Below are 23,752 nucleotides of genomic sequence, written 5' to 3' on the forward strand. Positions count from 1 at the left end.
AGGCAGAGAGAAGTAGAACTTGGTCCTGGCCGCTCAGCATCGCTGAGAGACTGGACCAATCACAGCTGTTGCGGTCTGCGTCGCCGCGACGTGTAGTTACATTTCTGGAGAGGTGCACGTCAGGCTACGGCGTCGATTCAACGCAGAAGTATAAATCAAGCTTTAATCAAGCTTATGCGATGTTACACGGGCGCCGCCACAGTTGTTGTGAAATGTTTCTCTGCTTGCATCAAGCCCGGCCGATTGCCCGTCCCCGGGAGCCATATACCCCACTGTGATTGGTAGGTTCGTTCAGCTCGGGCTCGCGCAACAAAGGGACCTTCAACGGCAAACTGCCATTCACATAAAACTCGCGGGCCGAGGGCGCCTGGTTAGCTCAGTTGGTAGAGCGGGCGCCCATGTAACAAGACTTGGTCCTGACCGCGGCGGCCCGGGTTCGAATCCGGCCTGTGGCCCTTTCCGCATCCACTCTCTCTCTCCCCCCTTTCCAAGACTCTATCCACTGTCCTGTCAATAAAAATGAAAAAATGCCCCCAAAAAAAACTTTATAAAAAACTTTATAAAAAAAAAAAAAATTTGCGGGCCGCACTAACATTAAACTTTCATATCAAGGTGGGGGCCACAAAATATCGTCTTGCGGGCCGCAATTGGCCCGCGGGCCGCGAGTTTGAGACCCCTGCTCTAAAAAAAAAAAAGTGAATTGTTTGATAGCAAATGGTTAAGAAATCAAAACTGAAACAAAATCTCAAACAGAAGGCAACAAAATATCATACCTAAAAGAGAAAAGGTATCTTCTTCTAAATGTTCCAATATGAGAGTTGAGTCTTGTCGTCACGGTGAGGTTGTCCGGGACCAGCGGAAGCTCCAGGAAGTCACTGGTCAGCCTAAGAAATAGTCCGGCTCCAGCACACAACTTGTTGTTTTTACACTTCTCTTTTTGTACAGATTAAACTGAAAAAGTATACCATTTTGACGATTTAAATTTTGAGGTGCTTGTAGGTGGACTTCAGTACAAACCAAGGCTAGCTGTTTCTCCTTGTTTCCAGTCTTTATGCTAAGCTAAGCTAACAGGTTGCTGGCTGCAGCTTCATATTTAACGTCCAGATATGCAAGTCTTATCAATCTTTTTAATCTAACTCTTGGCAAGAAAGCAAATTTCTCAAAATGTCAAACTATTGCCTACAAAGTGTGCACATACAACCAATGCTATCATTTTCCTCAGGAGGACAGTGTCACAGAGAGGGCAGTGCCTGAGACTCAGCAGTTTGTACTTAATGGGTGCTGTGGGTGTTTGAACTGGTGGAGATAAGGAGCTTAGAGTGAACAGTGTCCTGTGTGTTCTTCATCTTGGCTTTGCATCTTTCCCTCTGGCTGACCCAACAAGCATGTGGAAGACTCGTCTTATGCTGTGACACAGATGGAAGTTTTTTTGACTTTTTAGCTGGAAACATTTAAATAGATCAGCTCTGCTCACTTTCACTAGATAGAAATGTTGTCTACCTTAGCTATATATTCTAAAATCTGTTCCCTTCACAAATGTATAAAATGGTCACACCCGAACAAAAAACACTTGATTTCCTTGATCAATAACAAGCAACCAATAGAAAAATTAAAATGGAGTTTTTGTGTGTACCGTTGCCACTGACATGTTTATATCAGTGGAAAGTTCAGAAGTGAGGTTAATTCATATATTTGAGTCAAGGGTGAATTATGTTTATACAGTTAACTGTTTTATTTACATGTTTAAATCATTTCATCAATGACCTTAAAACAATAATCTGCTGAATCCTCCCCTGTGGTTTTCCTCACATTTACCTCAGTCGAAGTCCTCCTAGCTTCTGATTGGTTAGTTCAGTCACATGGGAGTTAGGAACAAGGAAGTGTTGTTGCTGCTGCTGCTGTTGTTGTTGTTGTTGTTGTTGTTGTTGTTCCATCCATCTGCATCCATCCATCTGCAACCGCTTATCCCGTTAGGGGTCGCGGGGGGGCTGGAGCCGATCCCAGCCGACATTGGGCGAAGGCAGGGTACACCCTGGACAGGTCGCCAGTCCATCGCAGGGCTGACACATAGAGACAGACAACCATTCACGCTCACACTCACACCTACGGGCAATTTAGAGTCCACAATTAACCTAACCTGCATGTCTTGTTGTTGTTGTTGTTAATGTTAATGTTGTTGCTGTTGTTGCTGCTGCTGCTGCTGCTGCTGCTGCTGCTGTTTTTGTTGTTGTTGTTAATGTTGTTGTTGCTGCTGCTGTTGTTGTTGTTGTTGTTAATGTTGTTGCTGCTGCTGTTTTTGTTGTTGTTGTTGTTGTTGTTGTTGTTGTTGTTAATGTTGTTGTTGTTGTTGTTGCTGCTGTTATTGTTGTTGTTGTTGTTGTTAATGTTGTTGCTGTTGTTGTTGTTGTTGTTGTTGCTGCTGTTGTTGTTGTTGCTGCTGCTTCTGCTGCTTCTGCTGTTGTTGTTGTTGTTGTTGTTGTCGCTGTCACTGTTGTTGTTGTCGTTGTCGTTGTTGTTGTTGTGAAGCTGACAAAGAGTGAAGAACAGTGAAGTGCTGCTTAAGAAAGTTATCCGTCTCCATCCAGCTGTTTCTTCTTAACAAGAATGATCCAACCCCCCCATAACAAACCCTCATGTTCCATCAGTTTGTGATGTATATAGTCAGGAAACCTTCATCAGTTTGTGATGTACATTGTCAGGAAACCTTCATCAGTTTGTGATGTATATAGTCAGGAATCCTTCATCAGTTTGTGATGTATATAGTCAGGAATCCTTCATCAGTTAGGCAGAATGATGTGATTATGTTGGGTAACTGACATTTTTGACTGTACGTGTTTAGAGCTGGTGAGGAATACTACTTCCCAGCAAGAATTTGACACATATTCTGTTATTGTAAGGGAAATATTCATACGGCCCTGGTGTGAGTGACTGGACTCCACAGTCCCACCCATGTTTCAAATGAAAACCAGCTTTAATTATGTGAATTGCAGGGCTGGGGTTTTGGGGGCAGATTAATTGGCTGTAATCTCATTACACTGCGGCCTGCTGCAACATTGATGAGTCCCCACTGGCCTCCCCCTTAGTGCTGTTCACCTGCCTGCTGGCATCACTGAATTTACACTGTAGTCTGCTGGCTCAGTGAATTTACACTGTAGTCTACTGGATCACTGAATTTACACTGTAGTCTACTGGATCACTGAATTTACACTGTAGTCTGCTGGCTCAGTGAATTTACACTGTAGTCTGCTGGATCAGTGAATTTACACTGTAGTCTGCTGGCTCAGTGAATTTACACTGTAGTCTGCTGGATCAGTGAATTTACACTGTAGTCTACTGGCTCAGTGAATTTACACTGTAGTCTGCTGGATCAGTGAATTTACACTGTAGTCTGCTGGCACAGCAAACTTACACTGTAGTCTACTGGCTCAGTGAATTTACACTGTAGTCTGCTGGCTCAGTGAATTTACACTGTAGTCTGCTCACTCAGTGAATTTACACTGTAGTCTGCTGGCTCGGTGAATTTACACTGTAGTGTGCTGGCTCAGTGAATTTACACTGTAGTCTACTGGCTCAGTGAACTTACACTGTAGACTGCTGGCTCAGTGAACTTACACTGTAGACTGCTGGCTCAGTGAATTTACACTGTAGTCTGCTGGATCAGTGAACTTACACTGTAGACTGCTGGCTCAGTGAACTTACACTGTAGTCTGCTGGCTCAGTGAACTTACACTGTAGTCTGCTGGATCAGTGAACTTACACTGTAGTGTGCTGGCTCAGTGAACTTACACTGTAGTGTGCTGGCTCAGTGCCACAGGAAATGCTGACTGACTGAAGGAGTGATTTAATAATTGAAGATGAATTGTTTATGATGCAGATCACCTTTCACTACATATTCTCTTCCTGTTAGCTATCTAAACATAATATATCCAGCTATAAAACTACTACATCTATTTAATCAGATTTCTCTTCAGTCAGTCGTGACCCAGATTCCCTTCCTTTAAATCTCATTCTGCCAATTCAAGCTTCACTCATTTAATGAACGATAGCCACATCATTACAATGATTTATTGAACGTTATCTCTAGTTTTTGTTTTGTTGTTCTAATTGGTTGCAATGTAAATTATTCATGCTTTAAACTGGAAATTATCAATAACATTAATATACTCATTATTTTGGAACAAACTCGATCAAAGTTCCATTTATTATCCATTATATCTCCATTTGTCTTGATTTAGTTTTCATGTTTGTAATCTTTTTTGCTGTCCTACAGGTAAGAGCACTCCGGGACCTGATGGGTGGTTAGAAGCCGAAGTTAAAGGGATTACTTTCGGCTGTCGAACACAGGAGGCTCTTGGAGCCAAGAAGGATCACCTGACTGGCAGCGGCCCAACAGCTCTCCCCAGAGACAGCAGGACCTATCAAGATACATCAGCCCAGATCTCACAGCTTGTTAGCTTACCATGGAGCCAAGAAATCTTGGGTGATAGTGCACGGTTGTCTTAAAGGCAAACAGCTAAAGAGTTTAGCCTTTTGGAATACTACCTTTGAGTTTGTGCTGCTTGTCCTCTAAAAGGAATTTATGCTACATCTGCGATTTTACTGTTGACATGCGTTGCCCCACCACCTTTCAATCCATCGCATATGACCTCCATTCATGGTGTTCATCACAACGGAGCTAAGGCCTGGGAGGACTGTCATTTGTCGAGGAATAACTTGGACTCGGGCCAAATATGGCCAGAGAGGTCAGTCCTCTGAGCCTCATGCCTCTGTCTGCAAGACACCAGCAATGGGATGGAGTCTCTCTGGGGTTTATCCTCCCTTTCTTCACCCTACGTTCTCTCATTTTCTATTACTTCCTGTCATGTGCAGCAGCAGCAACAGGAAGTTTGCCTGGCATAGAATATGACTATGGCATTAGCCCCAAATTTGTTTGCACCCCAATCCCCCCAGAAGCAGACCCCAGCTGCTATTCCCCACCCAGTGTGCCCCATGGACCGACCAGTAACGGCCACACTAATGGTCACAATGGCAGCAGCCGGAGAGGCGTGATGTCTGATGAGGCCAAAGCCACCATCTTGCACCTGCGCGAGAGCCTCGTGAGGCAAAAGGAGACCATCCTGGACCAACGAGAGACCATCAGGGAGCTGACCGCCAAGCTCACCTTGTGCGAGGGCTTCGGTGGTCACCATGGCCCTGACCACCATGACAACCATCACGACACCCACGACAATCATCACGACGGCCACCACGATGACCACCACGGGCATCACGGTGGCCACCACACGCCATCGTCGTCACACCACGGGCCTTCGCCGTATCACAGCAGCGATCACCACTACTCCCACGGTAGCCACAGGTCGGACCCCCACCACCGGAAGGGCTCGTCATATGGAAAACACAGCTCCTTCTCCCCTGAACAGACAGGCAAAACACTGCAGACCCTGAAGGAGAGGCTGGAGAACTTGCAGGTGAGTGAAAGATTCTGCAATGCACGCTCAGAGAAGAGGTATTTTTTTTGCAACCAGGGGGCGACTCCTCTGGTTGCTAAAAGAAGTCTGGTTGTATAGAAGTCTATGAGAAAATTAGCCTTCTACTCACTTGATTTATTACCTCAGTAAACATTGTAAACATGAGTTTATGGTCTCAACCACTAGTTTCAAGTTTTCTTCAATACAGCATGATGTTCATTTAGTAAATGATGGTCCCGTTTAGAGTCACATAGACCATAAAGCAGGGGATGCTTTAGGGCGGGGCTACCTTGTGATTGACATGTCACTACCACGGCGTTGTCCGGTCTGGGAGTTGTCCGTGTTTTTGTCTCTGTGTTTTGTATTCATGAAAGATAATTTTAACATTTTGGTCATCTAAAAATATTTTATTCAGCATTCGGTTGTACTCATCGCCATCCTCTCGTGTCACTTCTGGTTGGAAAAGACCAAGATGACGACGGACAAAAACCCAAATGGCCGAATTCAAGGCATCATAACGGCAGTCCACATTGATCCAAACTGACTCCTATGAAGGCACAGTGCTGTCTCCTATCTAAATATATTCATATGGCTGTAATTAAAGTTTGGATGTTTCAGGTGAAAAGGGTCAATATTCTTTAAGAGACTTACTCCTCCTGAACTGTACAAACATTTTGAGATGCTTAGTAATGTGTCTGCAAGGAGAGGCTGAACAGTCTGCATGGAGGCGGAAGCCTGTCAAGAGTTTGACTTAATTGGGGTCATTAAGGGTCAAAAACTCAGCCACCGAGTCAGCTGCCAGTTCTGTCCGCTTCCAAAATACTGTAAGAAGGATGTGTTTCATCAGACATGGTAACCCACAGGTTACTGTTTGTGTTCACTGCATTAAAAGGGAATTTTTGATTGATAATTTTTGATTTTTCATATTTGGAATAAACACAAGCATTTTAAATAAGATTCAAAAAGTTGAAGGAGATACGTCTCACAAACAGATCAACCAACCAGTCATTGTCTGACACAGGCCACCTTTAAAAGCTAATATCACAGCTGTCCGTCTGTTGTCTCTGAGCCATTGGATGCTAATGTCCTCTCAGAGCTGTTCCGGCTGAAAGCAGGAAGCTGCTCTAAATTGGTTAGCCCTCACCCCTGACCTTAAACTACCCCTGTGTCCAACCATCACATGTTGGAGTGAGACGAGTGAAGCTTAGAGGAGGAAGACGGAAGGTACTAGCCTCTCTGAGAAATTGTTATCTGTACATTAATTTACTGTTTATTCATCCGGGTTAATCGCATTGAGATTAAGGATCTGTTTCCTCTGGGGAAACCACGCCAAGACTTTGTGTCGTTTTACAGTGTCACAAGCCATAAAGGTTGGGAACCACTGATCCAGACGTCTAAAAAACGTTTTAACTCAAATTGAATTCAGTGTGTGCCCAATAAAGCACTGAATTGGTGTTCACTGGGAACTTTTGACTGTATATAAGAAGTGGACGTAGTCACAGTGACGTCACCCGTTGGTTTGTGGACTGCAGTATTGAAGCCTCAAGTTCATCATTTTTGCCGTCACCATCTTGGTTTTTTGCAACCAGAAGTGACACGAGAGGGTGGAGCTAAGTATAACCCAACGCTGGATAAGACATTTTTAGGTGCACAAAATGTTACAATTAACTTTCATGAACTGAAAACACACAGTGAAAGGGTTAAAGTTGTAAGACGAAAACCCAGACAACTCTCACCACAACGCCTTGGTAGCGACCTGTCAATCACAAGGTAGCCCCGCCCTAAAGCATTCCCTGCTTTATGGTCTATCTGACTCTAAATGGGACCATCATTTACTAAATGAACATCATGCTGTATTGAAGAAGACTTGAAACTAGCGATTGAGGCCATAAACTCATGTTTACAATGTTTACTGAGGGAATAAATCAAGAGAGAAGTAGGCTCATTTTCTCATAGACTTCTATACAATCAGAGGAGTCGCCCCCTGCTGGCTGGTAGAGAGAATGCAGGTTTAAGGCTCTCAGCATTGCTTCACTTCTCAGACCTGGAGGTTGCCCACTGGTCAGAATGTTAGTCTTTGTGTAGACATCACACAGTATGTGTTACATTCTCTAAATTGTGTTTCAGCACCTAGAACAAGCCATACATGTGGTTCTGCTGTCTCACTTGTGTTACAACATTTAATGATGCTGGTGTAACATTGCGAGACTTAAACCCTGCTGCCTGCTGGCCTGTGAAAGCCTTGTTATTAGTGCAGGTGGTCTCAGGCCGCATTCAGGGAAAGTGTTGCCAGAAATCCCCTTCAATCTCCCTCGAAAGGTGTGAGACGAAACAGAAGTGGAGACAGGATTTACCTTCCCTCACTCTGTCCTCTAACAGGATGTCTACACCACCAGCCTCTGGCCACGCGCCGAAGGGCGCTAGCCAGCCTCACCTTCAATTAGCTTCATCCTCCCTGACGAGGCTATTAATCGTGGAGTGCACTGGCAAGGAACAAAGCCGGATTTGCTGGTGTGGAAGACAAGGATGAGCAAGGGAGAGGAGGGAGGGGCGGAAACTATTCCTCTGCAACTTTAAATGTCATTCCATAATTCTTCTTTATTCACACTGAATATCACTGAATTTACTGCAAAGAACTTCTGACTCTTTAGTGATTTCTATATTTAGTCATTTTCTCCAAGTTCTTGTTAAATTTGTCATTTCTTGAAATGCAAAAGTTAATTCTTGACCTTGTAAAGAAGTACAAAACATTCCCATCTCATGGTCCACTTACTAGCTTTTTCTCTGTTACACATCTTCATCAGCTTATCGGGTTTGCTCAGTTGTCTTGTCACTTTTAGGACTTCCTGTCCATGGTGGCGAACGAGGGGTAAACTATCAGTTGAACTTGAGTTGGAATTACTTTGTCAAATTAACAGTTTTTTTGTCGAAACCAAGCAATTTATGTATGTGTACAGTCTACTACTTCTACTCAGCGCTTTTCTCTGAAACATTCATTCATTTTTCATGAAATTTTTTTGTAGCTTCTCACCATTATAAATGAGGACCTCTACTCAAAGATCTTTGGAGGATTTGATTATAATGATGATGGTAAAGATGGTGAACGTATTCCTGTGGTCTGCTCCTTGAAATAAACACCAAAGTCTGAGGGGGTTAGGGCAGAAGAAAGATAGTAGCACTTGGTGATTAAAAAAAATGAAATTGAAATGTGTTACCTGAATCCTCCAGTGAGTTGGTGCCTCTTTGCTGACCGATGTGTTTGTTGTTCTGCAGGCCAGGAACTCGTCCAGCTCCTACTCCAGCTCCCTGAGGGAACTCCTCCAGCGGAAGATCACCGCCCTGGAGGAGCAGCTTCACAGCTACTACCGAGATCACCATGACGATCACCATGACGATCACCATGACGACCACCACGACGACCATCATGATGACCACCACGACGACCACCAAGGCAACGGCCACCGTGACGACCACCACAATGACAACCGTGGTACCGGTCACCGTGACGACCACCACGATGACCACCGTGGTACCGGTCACCGTGACGACCACCACGATGACCACCGTGGTACCGGTCACCGTGACGACCACCACGACAGCCATTATAACAACCACCACAGTAGCCACAGGAACAACCATCGCAGCGGTCACTATAATCGGCATCAGGACCACCGCTACGACCGGCACCACAGCCGGCACCGTGGTCACCATGGCAACCATCAAAGCACCCACCATGATGACCATCACGATGACCACCATGATGACCACCACGATGACCATCATGATGACCACCATGATGACCACCACGGCGATGATCACCACGACTATCACCACGGACCTGGACATCACGATGACTATCACGATGATCACCATGATAATCACCACGGCGTTGACGACCACCATGACAGCCGCCACGGCAACGATCAAAACCCACAGCGGCTGCCTTTCAACAGCAAAGAGACGAATCCGCGGGGCGCGGGGCACAGCAAGCTGGAAACAGTGCTCGGCCAACTGCACCATGGCAACACTGACCACGGTACACACACACACACATACACACACACACAGTTTTAGCCTCTCAATAATTGTAATAATTTTTCTTTTTACATTTTAAAGAGCTGCAGTGATTATAAGCCAACATTTAACTCACAGAAAAGGACACAGTTTGCTGTGTTTGGACCTTCAGGGTGTTTCTCTGCTCCAATGTAAACCCACCAAGACATTATACGGTCAGAGCAAGTGACGTAGTATTAATAGAGAGAGAGTCTGCTTAGGGTGGGGGGAGAGGTGGTGGATGGGTCAAACAAACACATGACTTTCAACTAGGAGACTGCTGTTGATGGCCTGTGTGAAACTAAACTTATACGATCTGGAATAGTTAAGGTAAGCATTGATCTGGACTAGTTAAGGTTAGGCATTGATCTTGAATAGTTAAGGTTAGGCATTGATCTGGAATAGTTAAGGTTAGGCATTGATCTGGAATAGTTAAGGTTAAGCATTGATCTTGAATAGTTAAGGTTAGGCATTGATCTTGACTAGTTAAGGTTAAGCATTGATCTTGAATAGTTAAGGTTAGGCATTGATCTTGAATAGTTAAGGTTAAGCATTGATCTTGAATAGTTAAGGTTAGGCATTGATCTTGAATAGTTAAGGTTAAGCATTGATCTTGAATAGTTATGTTTAGACATTGATCTTGAATAGTTAAGGTAAGGCATTGATCTGGAATAGTTAAGGTTAAGCATTGATCTTGAATAGTTAAGGTTAGACATTGATCTTGAATAGGCATTGATCTTGAATAGTTAAGGTAAAGCATTGATCTGGAATAGTTAAGGTTAGGCATTGATCTGGAATAGTTAAGTTTAAGCATTGATCTTGAATAGTTAAGGTTAGACATTGATCTTGAATAGGCATTGATCTTGAATAGTTAAGGTAAGGCATCGATCTGGAATAGTTAAGGTTAGACATTGATCTTGAATAGTTAAGGTAAGGCATTGATCTGGAATAGTTAAGGTTAAGCATTGATCTTGAATAGTTATGGTTAGACATTGATCTTGAATAGGCAATGATCTTGAATAGTTAAGGTAAGGCATTGATCTAGAATAGTTAAGGTAAGCATTGATCTGGAATAGTTAAAGTTAGACATTGATCTTGAATAGGCATTGATCTTAAATAGTTAAGGTTAGGCATTGATCTTGAATAGTTAAGGTTAGACATTGATCTTGAATAGGCATTGATCTTGAATAGTTAAGGTAAGGCATTGATCTGGAATAGTTAAGGTTAGACATTGATCTTGAATAGTTAAGGTAAGGCATTGATCTGGAATAGTTAAGGTTAAGCATTGATCTTGAATAGTTAAGGTTAGACATTGATCTTGAATAGGCATTGATCTTGAATAGTTAAGGTAAGGCATTGATCTGGAATAGTTAATGTAAGCATTGATCTGGAATAGTTAAGGTTAGACATTGATCTTGAATAGTTAAGGTTAGACATTGATCTTGAATAGGCATTGATCTTGAATAGTTAAGGTAAAGCATTGATCTGGAATAGGTAAGGTTAGGCATTGATCTGGAATAGTTAAGGTAAGCATTGATCAGGACTAGTTAAGGTTAGGCATTGATCTTGAATAGTTAAGGTTAGGTATTGATCTTGAATAGTTAAGGTTAGGCATTGATCTTGAATAGTTAAGGTTAGGCATTGATCTGGAATAGTTAAGGTTAGGCATTGATCTGGAATAGTTAAGGTTAAGCATTGATCTTGAATAGTTAAGGTTGAGCATTGATCTTGAATAGTTAAGGTTAGGCATTGATCTTGAATAGTTAAGGTTAAGCATTGATCTTGAATAGTTAAGGTTAGGCATTGATCTTGAATAGTTAAGGTTAAGCATTGATCTTGAATAGTTAAGGTTAGACATTGATCTTGAATAGTTAAGGTTAGACATTGATCTTGAATAGTTAAGGTAAGGCATTGATCTGGAATAGTTAAGGTTAAGCATTGATCTTGAATAGTTAAGGTTAGACGTTGATCTTGAATAGGCATTTATCTTGAATAGTTAAGGTAAAGCATTGATCTGGAATAGTTAAGGTTAGGCATTGATCTGGAATAGTTAAGTTTAAGCATTGATCTTGAATAGTTAAGGTTAGACATTGATCTTGAATAGGCATTGATCTTGAATAGTTAAGGTAAGGCATTGATCTGGAATAGTTAAGGTTAGACATTGATCTTGAATAGTTAAGGTAAGGCATTGATCTGGAATAGTTAAGATTAAGCATTGATCTTGAATAGTTATGGTTAGACATTGATCTTGAATAGGCATTGATCTTGAATAGTTAAGGTAAGGCATTGATCTGGAATAGTTAAGGTAAGCATTGATCTGGAATAGTTAAGGCTAGACATTGATCTTGAATAGGCATTGATCTTGAATAGTTAAGGTTAGGCATTGATCTTGAATAGTTAAGGTTAGATATTGATCTTGAATAGGCATTGATCTTGAATAATTAAGGTAAGGCATTGATCTGGAATAGTTAAGGTTAGGCATTGATCTGGAATAGTTAAGGTTAAGCATTGATCTTGAATAGTTAAGGTTAGACATTGATCTTGAATAGGCATTGATCTTGAAAAGTTAAGGTAAGGCATTGATCTTGAATAGTTAAGGTTAGACATTGATCTTGAATAGGCATTGATCTTGAATAGTTAAGGTTAGGCATTGATCTTGAATAGTTAAGGTTAGACATTGATCTTGAATAGGCATTGATCTTGAATAGTTAAAGTTAAGCATTGATCTTGAATAGTTAAGATAAGAATTGATCTTGAATAGTTAAGGTTAGACATTGATCTTGAATAGTTAAGGTTAAGCATTGACCTGGAATAGTTAAGGTTAGACATTGATCTTGAATAGTTAAGGTTAGACATTGATCTGGAATAGGCATTGATCTTGAATAGTTAAGGTTAGACATTGATCTTGAATAGTTAAGGTTAAGCATTGATCTGGAATAGTAAAGGTTAAACATTGATCTTGAATAGTTAAGGTTAGGCATTGATCTTGAATAGTTAAGGTTAAGAATTGATCTGCAATAGTTAAGGTTAGGCATTGATCTTGAAGAGTTAAGGTTGGGCATTGATCTGGAATAGTAAAGGTTAAGCATTGATCTGGAATAGTAAAGGTTAGACATTGATCTTGAATAGTTAAGGTTAGGCATTGATCTTGAATAGTTAAGGTTAAGAATCGATCTGCAATAGTTAAGGTTAGGCATTGATCTTGAATAGTTAAGGTTGGGCATTGATCTGGAATAGTAAAGGTTAGGCATTGATCTTGAATAGTTAAGGTTAGGCATTGATCTGCAATAGTTAAGGTTAGGCATTGATCTTGAATAGTTAAGGTAACCATTGATCTGGAATAGTTAAGGCTAGACATTGATCTTGAATAGGCATTGATCTTGAATAGTTAAGGTTAGGCATTGATCTTGAATAGTTAAGGTTAGACATTGATCTTGAATAGGCATTGATCTTGAATAGTTAAGGTAAGGCATTGATCTGGAATAGTTAAGGTTAAGCATTGATCTTGAATAGTTAAGGTTAGACATTGATCTTGAATAGTTAAGGTAAGGCATTGATCTGGAATAGTTAAGGTTAAGCATTGATCTTGAATAGTTAAGGTTAGGCCATGATCTTGAATAGTTAAGGTTAGACATTGATTTTGAATAGGCATTGATCTTGAAAAGTTAAGGTAAGGCATTGATCTTGAATAGTTAAGGTTAGACATTGATCTTGAATAGGCATTGATCTTGAATAGTTAAGGTTAGGCATTGATCTTGAATAGTTAAGGTTAGACATTGCTCTTGAATAGGCATTGATCTTGAATAGTTAAAGTTAAGCATTGATCTTGAATAGTTAAGATAAGAATTGATCTTGAATAGTTAAGGTTAGACATTGATCTTGAATAGTTAAGATTAAGCATTGACCTGGAATAGTTAAGGTTAGACATTGATCTTGAATAGGCATTGATCTTGAATAGTTAAGGTAAGGCATTGATCTGGAATAGTTAAGGTTAGGCATTGATCTTGAATAGTTAAGGTTAGGCATTTATCTTGAATAGGCATTGATCTTGAATAGTTAAGGTAAGGCATTGATCTGGAATAGTTAAGGTTAGACATTGATCTTGAATAGTTAAGGTAAGGCATTGATCTGGAATAGTTAAGGTTAAGCATTGATCTTGAATAGTTAAGGTTAGACATTGATCTTGAATAGGCATTGATCTTGAATAGTTAAAGTAAGGCATTGATCTGGAATAGTTAATGTAAGCATTGATCTGGAATAGTTAAGGTTAGACATTGATCTTGAATAGTTAAGGTTAGACATTGATCTTGAATAGGCATTGATCTTGAATAGTTAAGGTAAAGCATTGATCTGGAATAGGTAAGGTTAGGCATTGATCTGGAATAGTTAAGGTAAGCATTGATCTGGAATAGTTAAGGTAAGCATTGATCAGGACTAGTTAAGGTTAGGCATTGATCTTGAATAGTTAAGGTTAGGTATTGATCTTGAATAGTTAAGGTTAGGCATTGATCTTGAATAGTTAAGGTTAGGCATTGATCTGGAATAGTTAAGGTTAGGCATTGATCTGGAATAGTTAAGGTTAAGCATTGATCTTGAATAGTTAAGGTTAAGCATTGATCTTGAATAGTTAAGGTTAGGCATTGATCTTGAATAGTTAAGGTTAAGCATTGATCTTGAATAGTTAAGGTTAGGCATTGATCTTGAATAGTTAAGGTTAAGCATTGATCTTGAATAGTTAAGGTTAGACATTGATCTTGAATAGTTAAGGTTAGACATTGATCTTGAATAGTTAAGGTAAGGCATTGATCTGGAATAGTTAAGGTTAAGCATTGATCTTGAATAGTTAAGGTTAGAAATTGATCTTGAATAGGCATTGATCTTGAATAGTTAAGGTAAAGCATTGATCTGGAATAGTTAAGGTTAGGCATTGATCTGGAATAGTTAAGTTTAAGCATTGATCTTGAATAGTTAAGGTTAGACATTGATCTTGAATAGGCATTGATCTTGAATAGTTAAGGTAAGGCATTGATCTGGAATAGTTAAGGTTAAACATTGATCTTGAATAGTTAAGGTAAGGCATTGATCTGGAATAGTTAAGATTAAGCATTGATCTTAAATAGTTATGGTTAGACATTGATCTTGAATAGGCATTGATCTTGAATAGTTAAGGTAAGGCATTGATCTGGAATAGTTAAGGTAAGCATTGATCTGGAATAGTTAAGGCTAGACATTGATCTTGAATAGGCATTGATCTTGAATAGTTAAGGTTAGGCATTGATCTTGAATAGTTAAGGTTAGATATTGATCTTGAATAGGCATTGATCTTGAATAATTAAGGTAAGGCATTGATCTGGAATAGTTAAGGTTAGGCATTGATCTGGAATAGTTAAGGTTAAGCATTGATCTTGAATAGTTAAGGTTAGACATTGATCTTGAATAGTTAAGGTAAGGCATTGATCTGGAATAGTTAAGGTCAAGCATTGATCTTGAATAGTTAAGGTTAGGCCAAGATCTTGAATAGTTAAGGTTAGACATTGATTTTGAATAGGCATTGATCTTGAAAAGTTAAGGTAAGGCATTGATCTTGAATAGTTAAGGTTAGACATTGATCTTGAATAGGCATTGATCTTGAATAGTTAAGGTTAGGCATTGATCTTGAATAGTTAAGGTTAGACATTGATCTTGAATAGGCATTGATCTTGAATAGTTAAAGTTAAGCATTGATCTTGAATAGTTAAGATAAGAATTGATCTTGAATAGTTAAGGTTAGACATTGATCTTGAATAGTTAAGGTTAAGCATTGATCTGGAATAGTAAAGGTTAGACATTGATCTTGAATAGTTAAGGTTAGGCATTGATCTTGAATAGTTAAGGTTAAGAATTGATCTGCAATAGTTAAGGTTAGGCATTGATCTTGAAGAGTTAAGGTTGGGCATTGATCTGGAATAGTAAAGGTTAAGCATTGATCTGGAATAGTAAAGGTTAGACATTGATCTTGAATAGTTAAGGTTAGGCATTGATCTTGAATAGTTAAGGTTAAGAATCGATCTGCAATAGTTAAGGTTAGGCATTGATCTTGAATAGTTAAGGTTGGGCATTGATCTGGAATAGTAAAGGTTAGGCATTAATCTTGAATAGTTAAGGTTAGACATTGATCTTGAATAGTTAAGGTTAGACATTGATCTTGAATAGTTAAGGTTAGGCATTGATCTTGAATAGTTAAGGTTAGGCATTGATCTGGAATAGTTAAGGTTAGGCATTGATCTGGAATAGTTAAGGTTAAGCATTGATCTTGAATAGTTAAGGTTGAGCATTGATCTTGAATAGTTAAGGTTAGGCATTGATCTTGAATAGTTAAGGTTAAGCATTGATCTTGAATAGTTAAGGTTAGGCATTGATCTTGAATAGTTAAGGTAAGGCATTGATCTGGAATAGTTAAGGTTAGACATTGATCTTGAATAGTTAAGGTAAGGCATTGATCTGGAATAGTTAAGATTAAGCATTGATCTTGAATAGTTATGGTTAGACATTGATCTTGAATAGGCATTGATCTTGAATAGTTAAGGTAAGGCATTGATCTGGAATAGTTAAGGTAAGCATTGATCTGGAATAGTTAAGGCTAGACATTGATCTTGAATAGGCATTGATCTTGAATAGTTAAGGTTAGGCATTGATCTTGAATAGTTAAGGTTAGATATTGATCTTGAATAGGCATTGATCTTGAAAAGTTAAGGTAAGGCATTGATCTTGAATAGTTAAGGTTAGACATTGATCTTGAATAGGCATTGATCTTGAATAGTTAAGGTTAGGCATTGATCTTGAATAGTTAAGGTTAGACATTGATCTTGAATAGGCATTGATCTTGAATAGTTAAAGTTAAGCATTGATCTTGAATAGTTAAGATAAGAATTGATCTTGAATAGTTAAGGTTAGACATTGATCTTGAATAGTTAAGGTTAAGCATTGACCTGGAATAGTTAAGGTTAGACATTGATCTTGAATAGTTAAGGTTAGACATTGATCTGGAATAGGCATTGATCTTGAATAGTTAAGGTTAGACATTGATCTTGAATAGTTAAGGTTAAGCATTGATCTGGAATAGTAAAGGTTAAACATTGATCTTGAATAGTTAAGGTTAGGCATTGATCTTGAATAGTTAAGGTTAAGAATTGATCTGCAATAGTTAAGGTTAGGCATTGATCTTGAAGAGTTAAGGTTGGGCATTGATCTGGAATAGTAAAGGTTAAGCATTGATCTGGAATAGTAAAGGTTAGACATTGATCTTGAATAGTTAAGGTTAGGCATTGATCTTGAATAGTTAAGGTTAAGAATCGATCTGCAATAGTTAAGGTTAGGCATTGATCTTGAATAGTTAAGGTTGGGCATTGATCTGGAATAGTAAAGGTTAGGCATTGATCTTGAATAGTTAAGGTTAGGCATTGATCTTGAATAGTTAAGGTTAGGCATTGATCTGCAATAGTTAAGGTTAGGCATTGATCTGGAATAGTTAAGGTTAAGCATTGATCTTGAATAGTTAAGGTTAGGCCATGATCTTGAATAGTTAAGGTTAGACATTGATTTTGAATAGGCATTGATCTTGAAAAGTTAAGGTAAGGCATTGATCTTGAATAGTTAAGGTTAGACATTGATCTTGAATAGGCATTGATCTTGAATAGTTAAGGTTAGGCATTGATCTTGAATAGTTAAGGTTAGACATTGCTCTTGAATAGGCATTGATCTTGAATAGTTAAAGTTAAGCATTGATCTTGAATAGTTAAGATAAGAATTGATCTTGAATAGTTAAGGTTAGACATTGATCTTGAATAGTTAAGATTAAGCATTGACCTGGAATAGTTAAGGTTAGACATTGATCTTGAATAGGCATTGATCTTGAATAGTTAAGGTAAGGCATTGATCTGGAATAGTTAAGGTTAGGCATTGATCTTGAATAGTTAAGGTTAGGCATTTATCTTGAATAGGCATTGATCTTGAATAGTTAAGGTAAGGCATTGATCTGGAATAGTTAAGGTTAGACATTGATCTTGAATAGTTAAGGTAAGGCATTGATCTGGAATAGTTAAGGTTAAGCATTGATCTTGAATAGTTAAGGTTAGACATTGATCTTGAATAGGCATTGATCTTGAATAGTTAAAGTAAGGCATTGATCTGGAATAGTTAATGTAAGCATTGATCTGGAATAGTTAAGGTTAGACATTGATATTGAATAGTTAAGGTTAGACATTGATCTTGAATAGGCATTGATCTTGAATAGTTAAGGTAAAGCATTGATCTGGAATAGGTAAGGTTAGGCATTGATCTGGAATAGTTAAGGTAAGCATTGATCTGGAATAGTTAAGGTAAGCATTGATCAGGACTAGTTAAGGTTAGGCATTGATCTTGAATAGTTAAGGTTAGGTATTGATCTTGAATAGTTAAGGTTAGGCATTGATCTTGAATAGTTAAGGTTAGGCATTGATCTGGAATAGTTAAGGTTAGGCATTGATCTGGAATAGTTAAGGTTAAGCATTGATCTTGAATAGTTAAGGTTAAGCATTGATCTTGAATAGTTAAGGTTAGGCATTGATCTTGAATAGTTAAGGTTAAGCATTGATCTTGAATAGTTAAGGTTAGGCATTGATCTTGAATAGTTAAGGTTAAGCATTGATCTTGAATAGTTAAGGTTAGACATTGATCTTGAATAGTTAAGGTTAGACATTGATCTTGAATAGTTAAGGTAAGGCATTGATCTGGAATAGTTAAGGTTAAGCATTGATCTTGAATAGTTAAGGTTAGACATTGATCTTGATTAGGCATTGATCTTGAATAGTTAAGGTAAAGCATTGATCTGGAATAGTTAAGGTTAGGCATTGATCTGGAATAGTTAAGTTTAAGCATTGATCTTGAATAGTTAAGGTTAGACATTGATCTTGAATAGGCATTGATCTTGAATAGTTAAGGTAAGGCATTGATCTGGAATAGTTAAGGTTAAACATTGATCTTGAATAGTTAAGGTAAGGCATTGATCTGGAATAGTTAAGATTAAGCATTGATCTTAAATAGTTATGGTTAGACATTGATCTTGAATAGGCATTGATCTTGAATAGTTAAGGTAAGGCATTGATCTGGAATAGTTAAGGTAAGCATTGATCTGGAATAGTTAAGGCTAGACATTGATCTTGAATAGGCATTGATCTTGAATAGTTAAGGTTAGGCATTGATCTTGAATAGTTAAGGTTAGATATTGATCTTGAATAGGCATTGATCTTGAATAATTAAGGTAAGGCATTGATCTGGAATAGTTAAGGTTAGGCATTGATCTGGAATAGTTAAGGTTAAGCATTGATCTTGAATAGTTAAGGTTAGACATTGATCTTGAATAGTTAAGGTAAGGCATTGATCTGGAATAGTTAAGGTCAAGCATTGATCTTGAATAGTTAAGGTTAGGCCAAGATCTTGAATAGTTAAGGTTAGACATTGATTTTGAATAGGCATTGATCTTGAAAAGTTAAGGTAAGGCATTGATCTTGAATAGTTAAGGTTAGACATTGATCTTGAATAGGCATTGATCTTGAATAGTTAAGGTTAGGCATTGATCTTGAATAGTTAAGGTTAGACATTGATCTTGAATAGGCATTGATCTTGAATAGTTAAAGTTAAGCATTGATCTTGAATAGTTAAGATAAGAATTGATCTTGAATAGTTAAGGTTAGACATTGATCTTGAATAGTTAAGGTTAGACATTGATCTGGAATAGGCATTGATCTTGAATAGTTAAGGTTAGACATTGATCTTGAATAGTTAAGGTTAAGCATTGATCTGGAATAGTAAAGGTTAGACATTGATCTTGAATAGTTAAGGTTAGGCATTGATCTTGAATAGTTAAGGTTAAGAATTGATCTGCAATAGTTAAGGTTAGGCATTGATCTTGAAGAGTTAAGGTTGGGCATTGATCTGGAATAGTAAAGGTTAAGCATTGATCTGGAATAGTAAAGGTTAGACATTGATCTTGAATAGTTAAGGTTAGGCATTGATCTTGAATAGTTAAGGTTAAGAATCGATCTGCAATAGTTAAGGTTAGGCATTGATCTTGAATAGTTAAGGTTGGGCATTGATCTGGAATAGTAAAGGTTAGGCATTGATCTTGAATAGTTAAGGTTAGACATTGATCTTGAATAGTTAAGGTTAGGCATTGATCTTGAATAGTTAAGGTTAGGCATTGATCTTGAATAGTTAAGGTTAGGCATTGATCTGCAATAGTTAAGGTTAGGCATTGATCTTGAATAGTTAAGGCTAGACATTGATCTTAAATAGGCATTGATCTTGAATAGTTAAGGTTAGGCATTGATCTTGAATAGTTAAGGTTGGGCATTGATCTGGAATAGTAAAGGTTAGGCATTGATCTTGAATAGTTAAGGTTAGACATTGATCTTGAATAGTTAAGGTTAGGCATTGATCTTGAATAGTTAAGGTTAGGCATTGATCTTGAATAGTTAAGGTTAGGCATTGATCTGCAATAGTTAAGGTTAGGCATTGATCTTGAATAGTTAAGGTAAGCATTGATCTGGAATAGTTAAGGCTAGACATTGATCTTGAATAGGCATTGATCTTGAATAGTTAAGGTTAGGCATTGATCTTGAATAGTTAAGGTTAGACATTGATCTTGAATAGGCATTGATCTTGAATAGTTAAGGTAAGGCATTGATCTGGAATAGTTAAGGTTAGGCATTGATCTGGAATAGTTAAGGTTAAGCATTGATCTTGAATAGTTAAGGTTAGACATTGATCTTGAATAGTTAAGGTAAGGCATTGATCTGGAATAGTTAAGGTTAAGCATTGATCTTGAATAGTTAAGGTTAGGCCATGATCTTGAATAGTTAAGGTTAGACATTGATTTTGAATAGGCATTGATCTTGAAAAGTTAAGGTAAGGCATTGATCTTGAATAGTTAAGGTTAGACATTGATCTTGAATAGGCATTGATCTTGAATAGTTAAGGTTAGGCATTGATCTTGAATAGTTAAGGTTAGACATTGCTCTTGAATAGGCATTGATCTTGAATAGTTAAAGTTAAGCATTGATCTTGAATAGTTAAGATAAGAATTGATCTTGAATAGTTAAGGTTAGACATTGATCTTGAATAGTTAAGATTAAGCATTGACCTGGAATAGTTAAGGTTAGACATTGATCTTGAATAGGCATTGATCTTGAATAGTTAAGGTAAGGCATTGATCTGGAATAGTTAAGGTTAGGCATTGATCTTGAATAGTTAAGGTTAGGCATTTATCTTGAATAGGCATTGATCTTGAATAGTTAAGGTAAGGCATTGATCTGGAATAGTTAAGGTTAGACATTGATCTTGAATAGTTAAGGTAAGGCATTGATCTGGAATAGTTAAGGTTAAGCATTGATCTTGAATAGTTAAGGTTAGACATTGATCTTGAATAGGCATTGATCTTGAATAGTTAAGGTAAGGCATTGATCTGGAATAGTTAATGTAAGCATTGATCTGGAATAGTTAAGGTTAGACATTGATCTTGAATAGTTAAGGTTAGACATTGATCTTGAATAGGCATTGATCTTGAATAGTTAAGGTAAAGCATTGATCTGGAATAGGTAAGGTTAGGCATTGATCTGGAATAGTTAAGGTAAGCATTGATCTGGAATAGTTAAGGTAAGCATTGATCAGGACTAGTTAAGGTTAGGCATTGATCTTGAATAGTTAAGGTTAGGTATTGATCTTGAATAGTTAAGGTTAGGCATTGATCTTGAATAGTTAAGGTTAGGCATTGATCTGGAATAGTTAAGGTTAGGCATTGATCTGGAATAGTTAAGGTTAAGCATTGATCTAGAATAGTTAAGGTTAAGCATTGATCTTGAATAGTTAAGGTTAGGCATTGATCTTGAATAGTTAAGGTTAAGCATTGATCTTGAATAGTTAAGGTTAGGCATTGATCTTGAATAGTTAAGGTTAAGCATTGATCTTGAATAGTTAAGGTTAGACATTGATCTTGAATAGTTAAGGTTAGACATTGATCTTGAATAATTAAGGTAAGGCATTGATCTGGAATAGTTAAGGTTAAGCATTGATCTTGAATAGTTAAGGTTAGACATTGATCTTGAATAGGCATTGATCTTGAATAGTTAAGGTAAAGCATTGATCTGGAATAGTTAAGGTTAGGCATTGATCTGGAATAGTTAAGTTTAAGCATTGATCTTGAATAGTTAAGGTTAGACATTGATCTTGAATAGGCATTGATCTTGAATAGTTAAGGTAAGGCATTGATCTGGAATAGTTAAGGTTAGACATTGATCTTGAATAGTTAAGGTAAGGCATTGATCTGGAATAGTTAAGATTAAGCATTGATCTTAAATAGTTATGGTTAGACATTGATCTTGAATAGGCATTGATCTTGAATAGTTAAGGTAAGGCATTGATCTGGAATAGTTAAGGTAAGCATTGATCTGGAATAGTTAAGGCTAGACATTGATCTTGAATAGGCATTGATCTTGAATAGTTAAGGTTAGGCATTGATCTTGAATAGTTAAGGTTAGATATTGATCTTGAATAGGCATTGATCTTGAATAATTAAGGTAAGGCATTGATCTGGAATAGTTAAGGTTAGGCATTGATCTGGAATAGTTAAGGTTAAGCATTGATCTTGAATAGTTAAGGTTAGACATTGATCTTGAATAGTTAAGGTAAGGCATTGATCTGGAATAGTTAAGGTCAAGCATTGATCTTGAATAGTTAAGGTTAGGCCAAGATCTTGAATAGTTAAGGTTAGACATTGATTTTGAATAGGCATTGATCTTGAAAAGTTAAGGTAAGGCATTGATCTTGAATAGTTAAGGTTAGACATTGATCTTGAATAGGCATTGATCTTGAATAGTTAAGGTTAGGCATTGATCTTGAATAGTTAAGGTTAGACATTGATCTTGAATAGGCATTGATCTTGAATAGTTAAAGTTAAGCATTGATCTTGAATAGTTAAGATAAGAATTGATCTTGAATAGTTAAGGTTAGACATTGATCTTGAATAGTTAAGGTTAGACATTGATCTGGAATAGGCATTGATCTTGAATAGTTAAGGTTAGACATTGATCTTGAATAGTTAAGGTTAAGCATTGATCTGGAATAGTAAAGGTTAGACATTGATCTTGAATAGTTAAGGTTAGGCATTGATCTTGAATAGTTAAGGTTAAGAATTGATCTGCAATAGTTAAGGTTAGGCATTGATCTTGAAGAGTTAAGGTTGGGCATTGATCTGGAATAGTAAAGGTTAAGCATTGATCTGGAATAGTAAAGGTTAGACATTGATCTTGAATAGTTAAGGTTAGGCATTGATCTTGAATAGTTAAGGTTAAGAATCGATCTGCAATAGTTAAGGTTAGGCATTGATCTTGAATAGTTAAGGTTGGGCATTGATCTGGAATAGTAAAGGTTAGGCATTGATCTTGAATAGTTAAGGTTAGACATTGATCTTGAATAGTTAAGGTTAGGCATTGATCTTGAATAGTTAAGGTTAGGCATTGATCTTGAATAGTTAAGGTTAGGCATTGATCTGCAATAGTTAAGGTTAGGCATTGATCTTGAATAGTTAAGGCTAGACATTGATCTTAAATAGGCATTGATCTTGAATAGTTAAGGTTAGGCATTGATCTTGAATAGTTAAGGTTAGGCCTTGATCTGCAATAGTTAAGGTTAGGCATTGATCTTGAATAGTTAAGGCTAGACATTGATCTTGAATAGGCATTGATCTGGAATAGTTAAGGTTAGGCATTGATCTGGAATAGTTAAGGTTAAGCATTGATCTTGAATAGTTAAGGTTAGACATTGATCTTGAATAGTTAAGGTAAGGCATTGATCTGGAATAGTTAAGGTTAAGCATTGATCTTGAATAGTTAAGGTTAGGCCATGATCTTGAATAGTTAAGGTTAGACATTGATTTTGAATAGGCATTGATCTTGAAAAGTTAAGGTAAGGCATTGATCTTGAATAGTTAAGGTTAGACATTGATCTTGAATAGGCATTGATCTTGAATAGTTAAGGTTAGGCATTGATCTTGAATAGTTAAGGTTAGACATTGATCTTGAATAGGCATTGATCTTGAATAGTTAAAGTTAAGCATTGATCTTGAATAGTTAAGATAAGAATTGATCTTGAATAGTTAAGGTTAGACATTGATCTTGAATAGTTAAGGTTAAGCATTGACCTGGAATAGTTAAGGTTAG

General features: G+C 37.7%; 1 protein-coding gene across 1 annotated transcript in view; it reads left to right on the forward strand.

Moving 5' to 3' along the window:
• LOC141754761 (uncharacterized) overlaps nucleotides 1-23,752 on the forward strand; it is a 38,614-nt gene that overhangs the window by 7,614 nt on the left and 7,248 nt on the right. Inside the window, exons 2-3 of the mRNA XM_074614026.1 lie at nucleotides 4,271-5,468; nucleotides 8,742-9,504. Of these exons, the coding sequence (XP_074470127.1) occupies nucleotides 4,731-5,468; nucleotides 8,742-9,504 (1,501 nt within the window). The 5' untranslated portion in view covers nucleotides 4,271-4,730. The remainder of the gene's footprint in view (nucleotides 1-4,270; nucleotides 5,469-8,741; nucleotides 9,505-23,752) is intronic.

The sequence above is a fragment of the Sebastes fasciatus genome, chromosome 17, assembly GCF_043250625.1.
Source record: "Sebastes fasciatus isolate fSebFas1 chromosome 17, fSebFas1.pri, whole genome shotgun sequence".
Classification (NCBI taxonomy): domain Eukaryota; kingdom Metazoa; phylum Chordata; class Actinopteri; order Perciformes; family Sebastidae; genus Sebastes; species Sebastes fasciatus.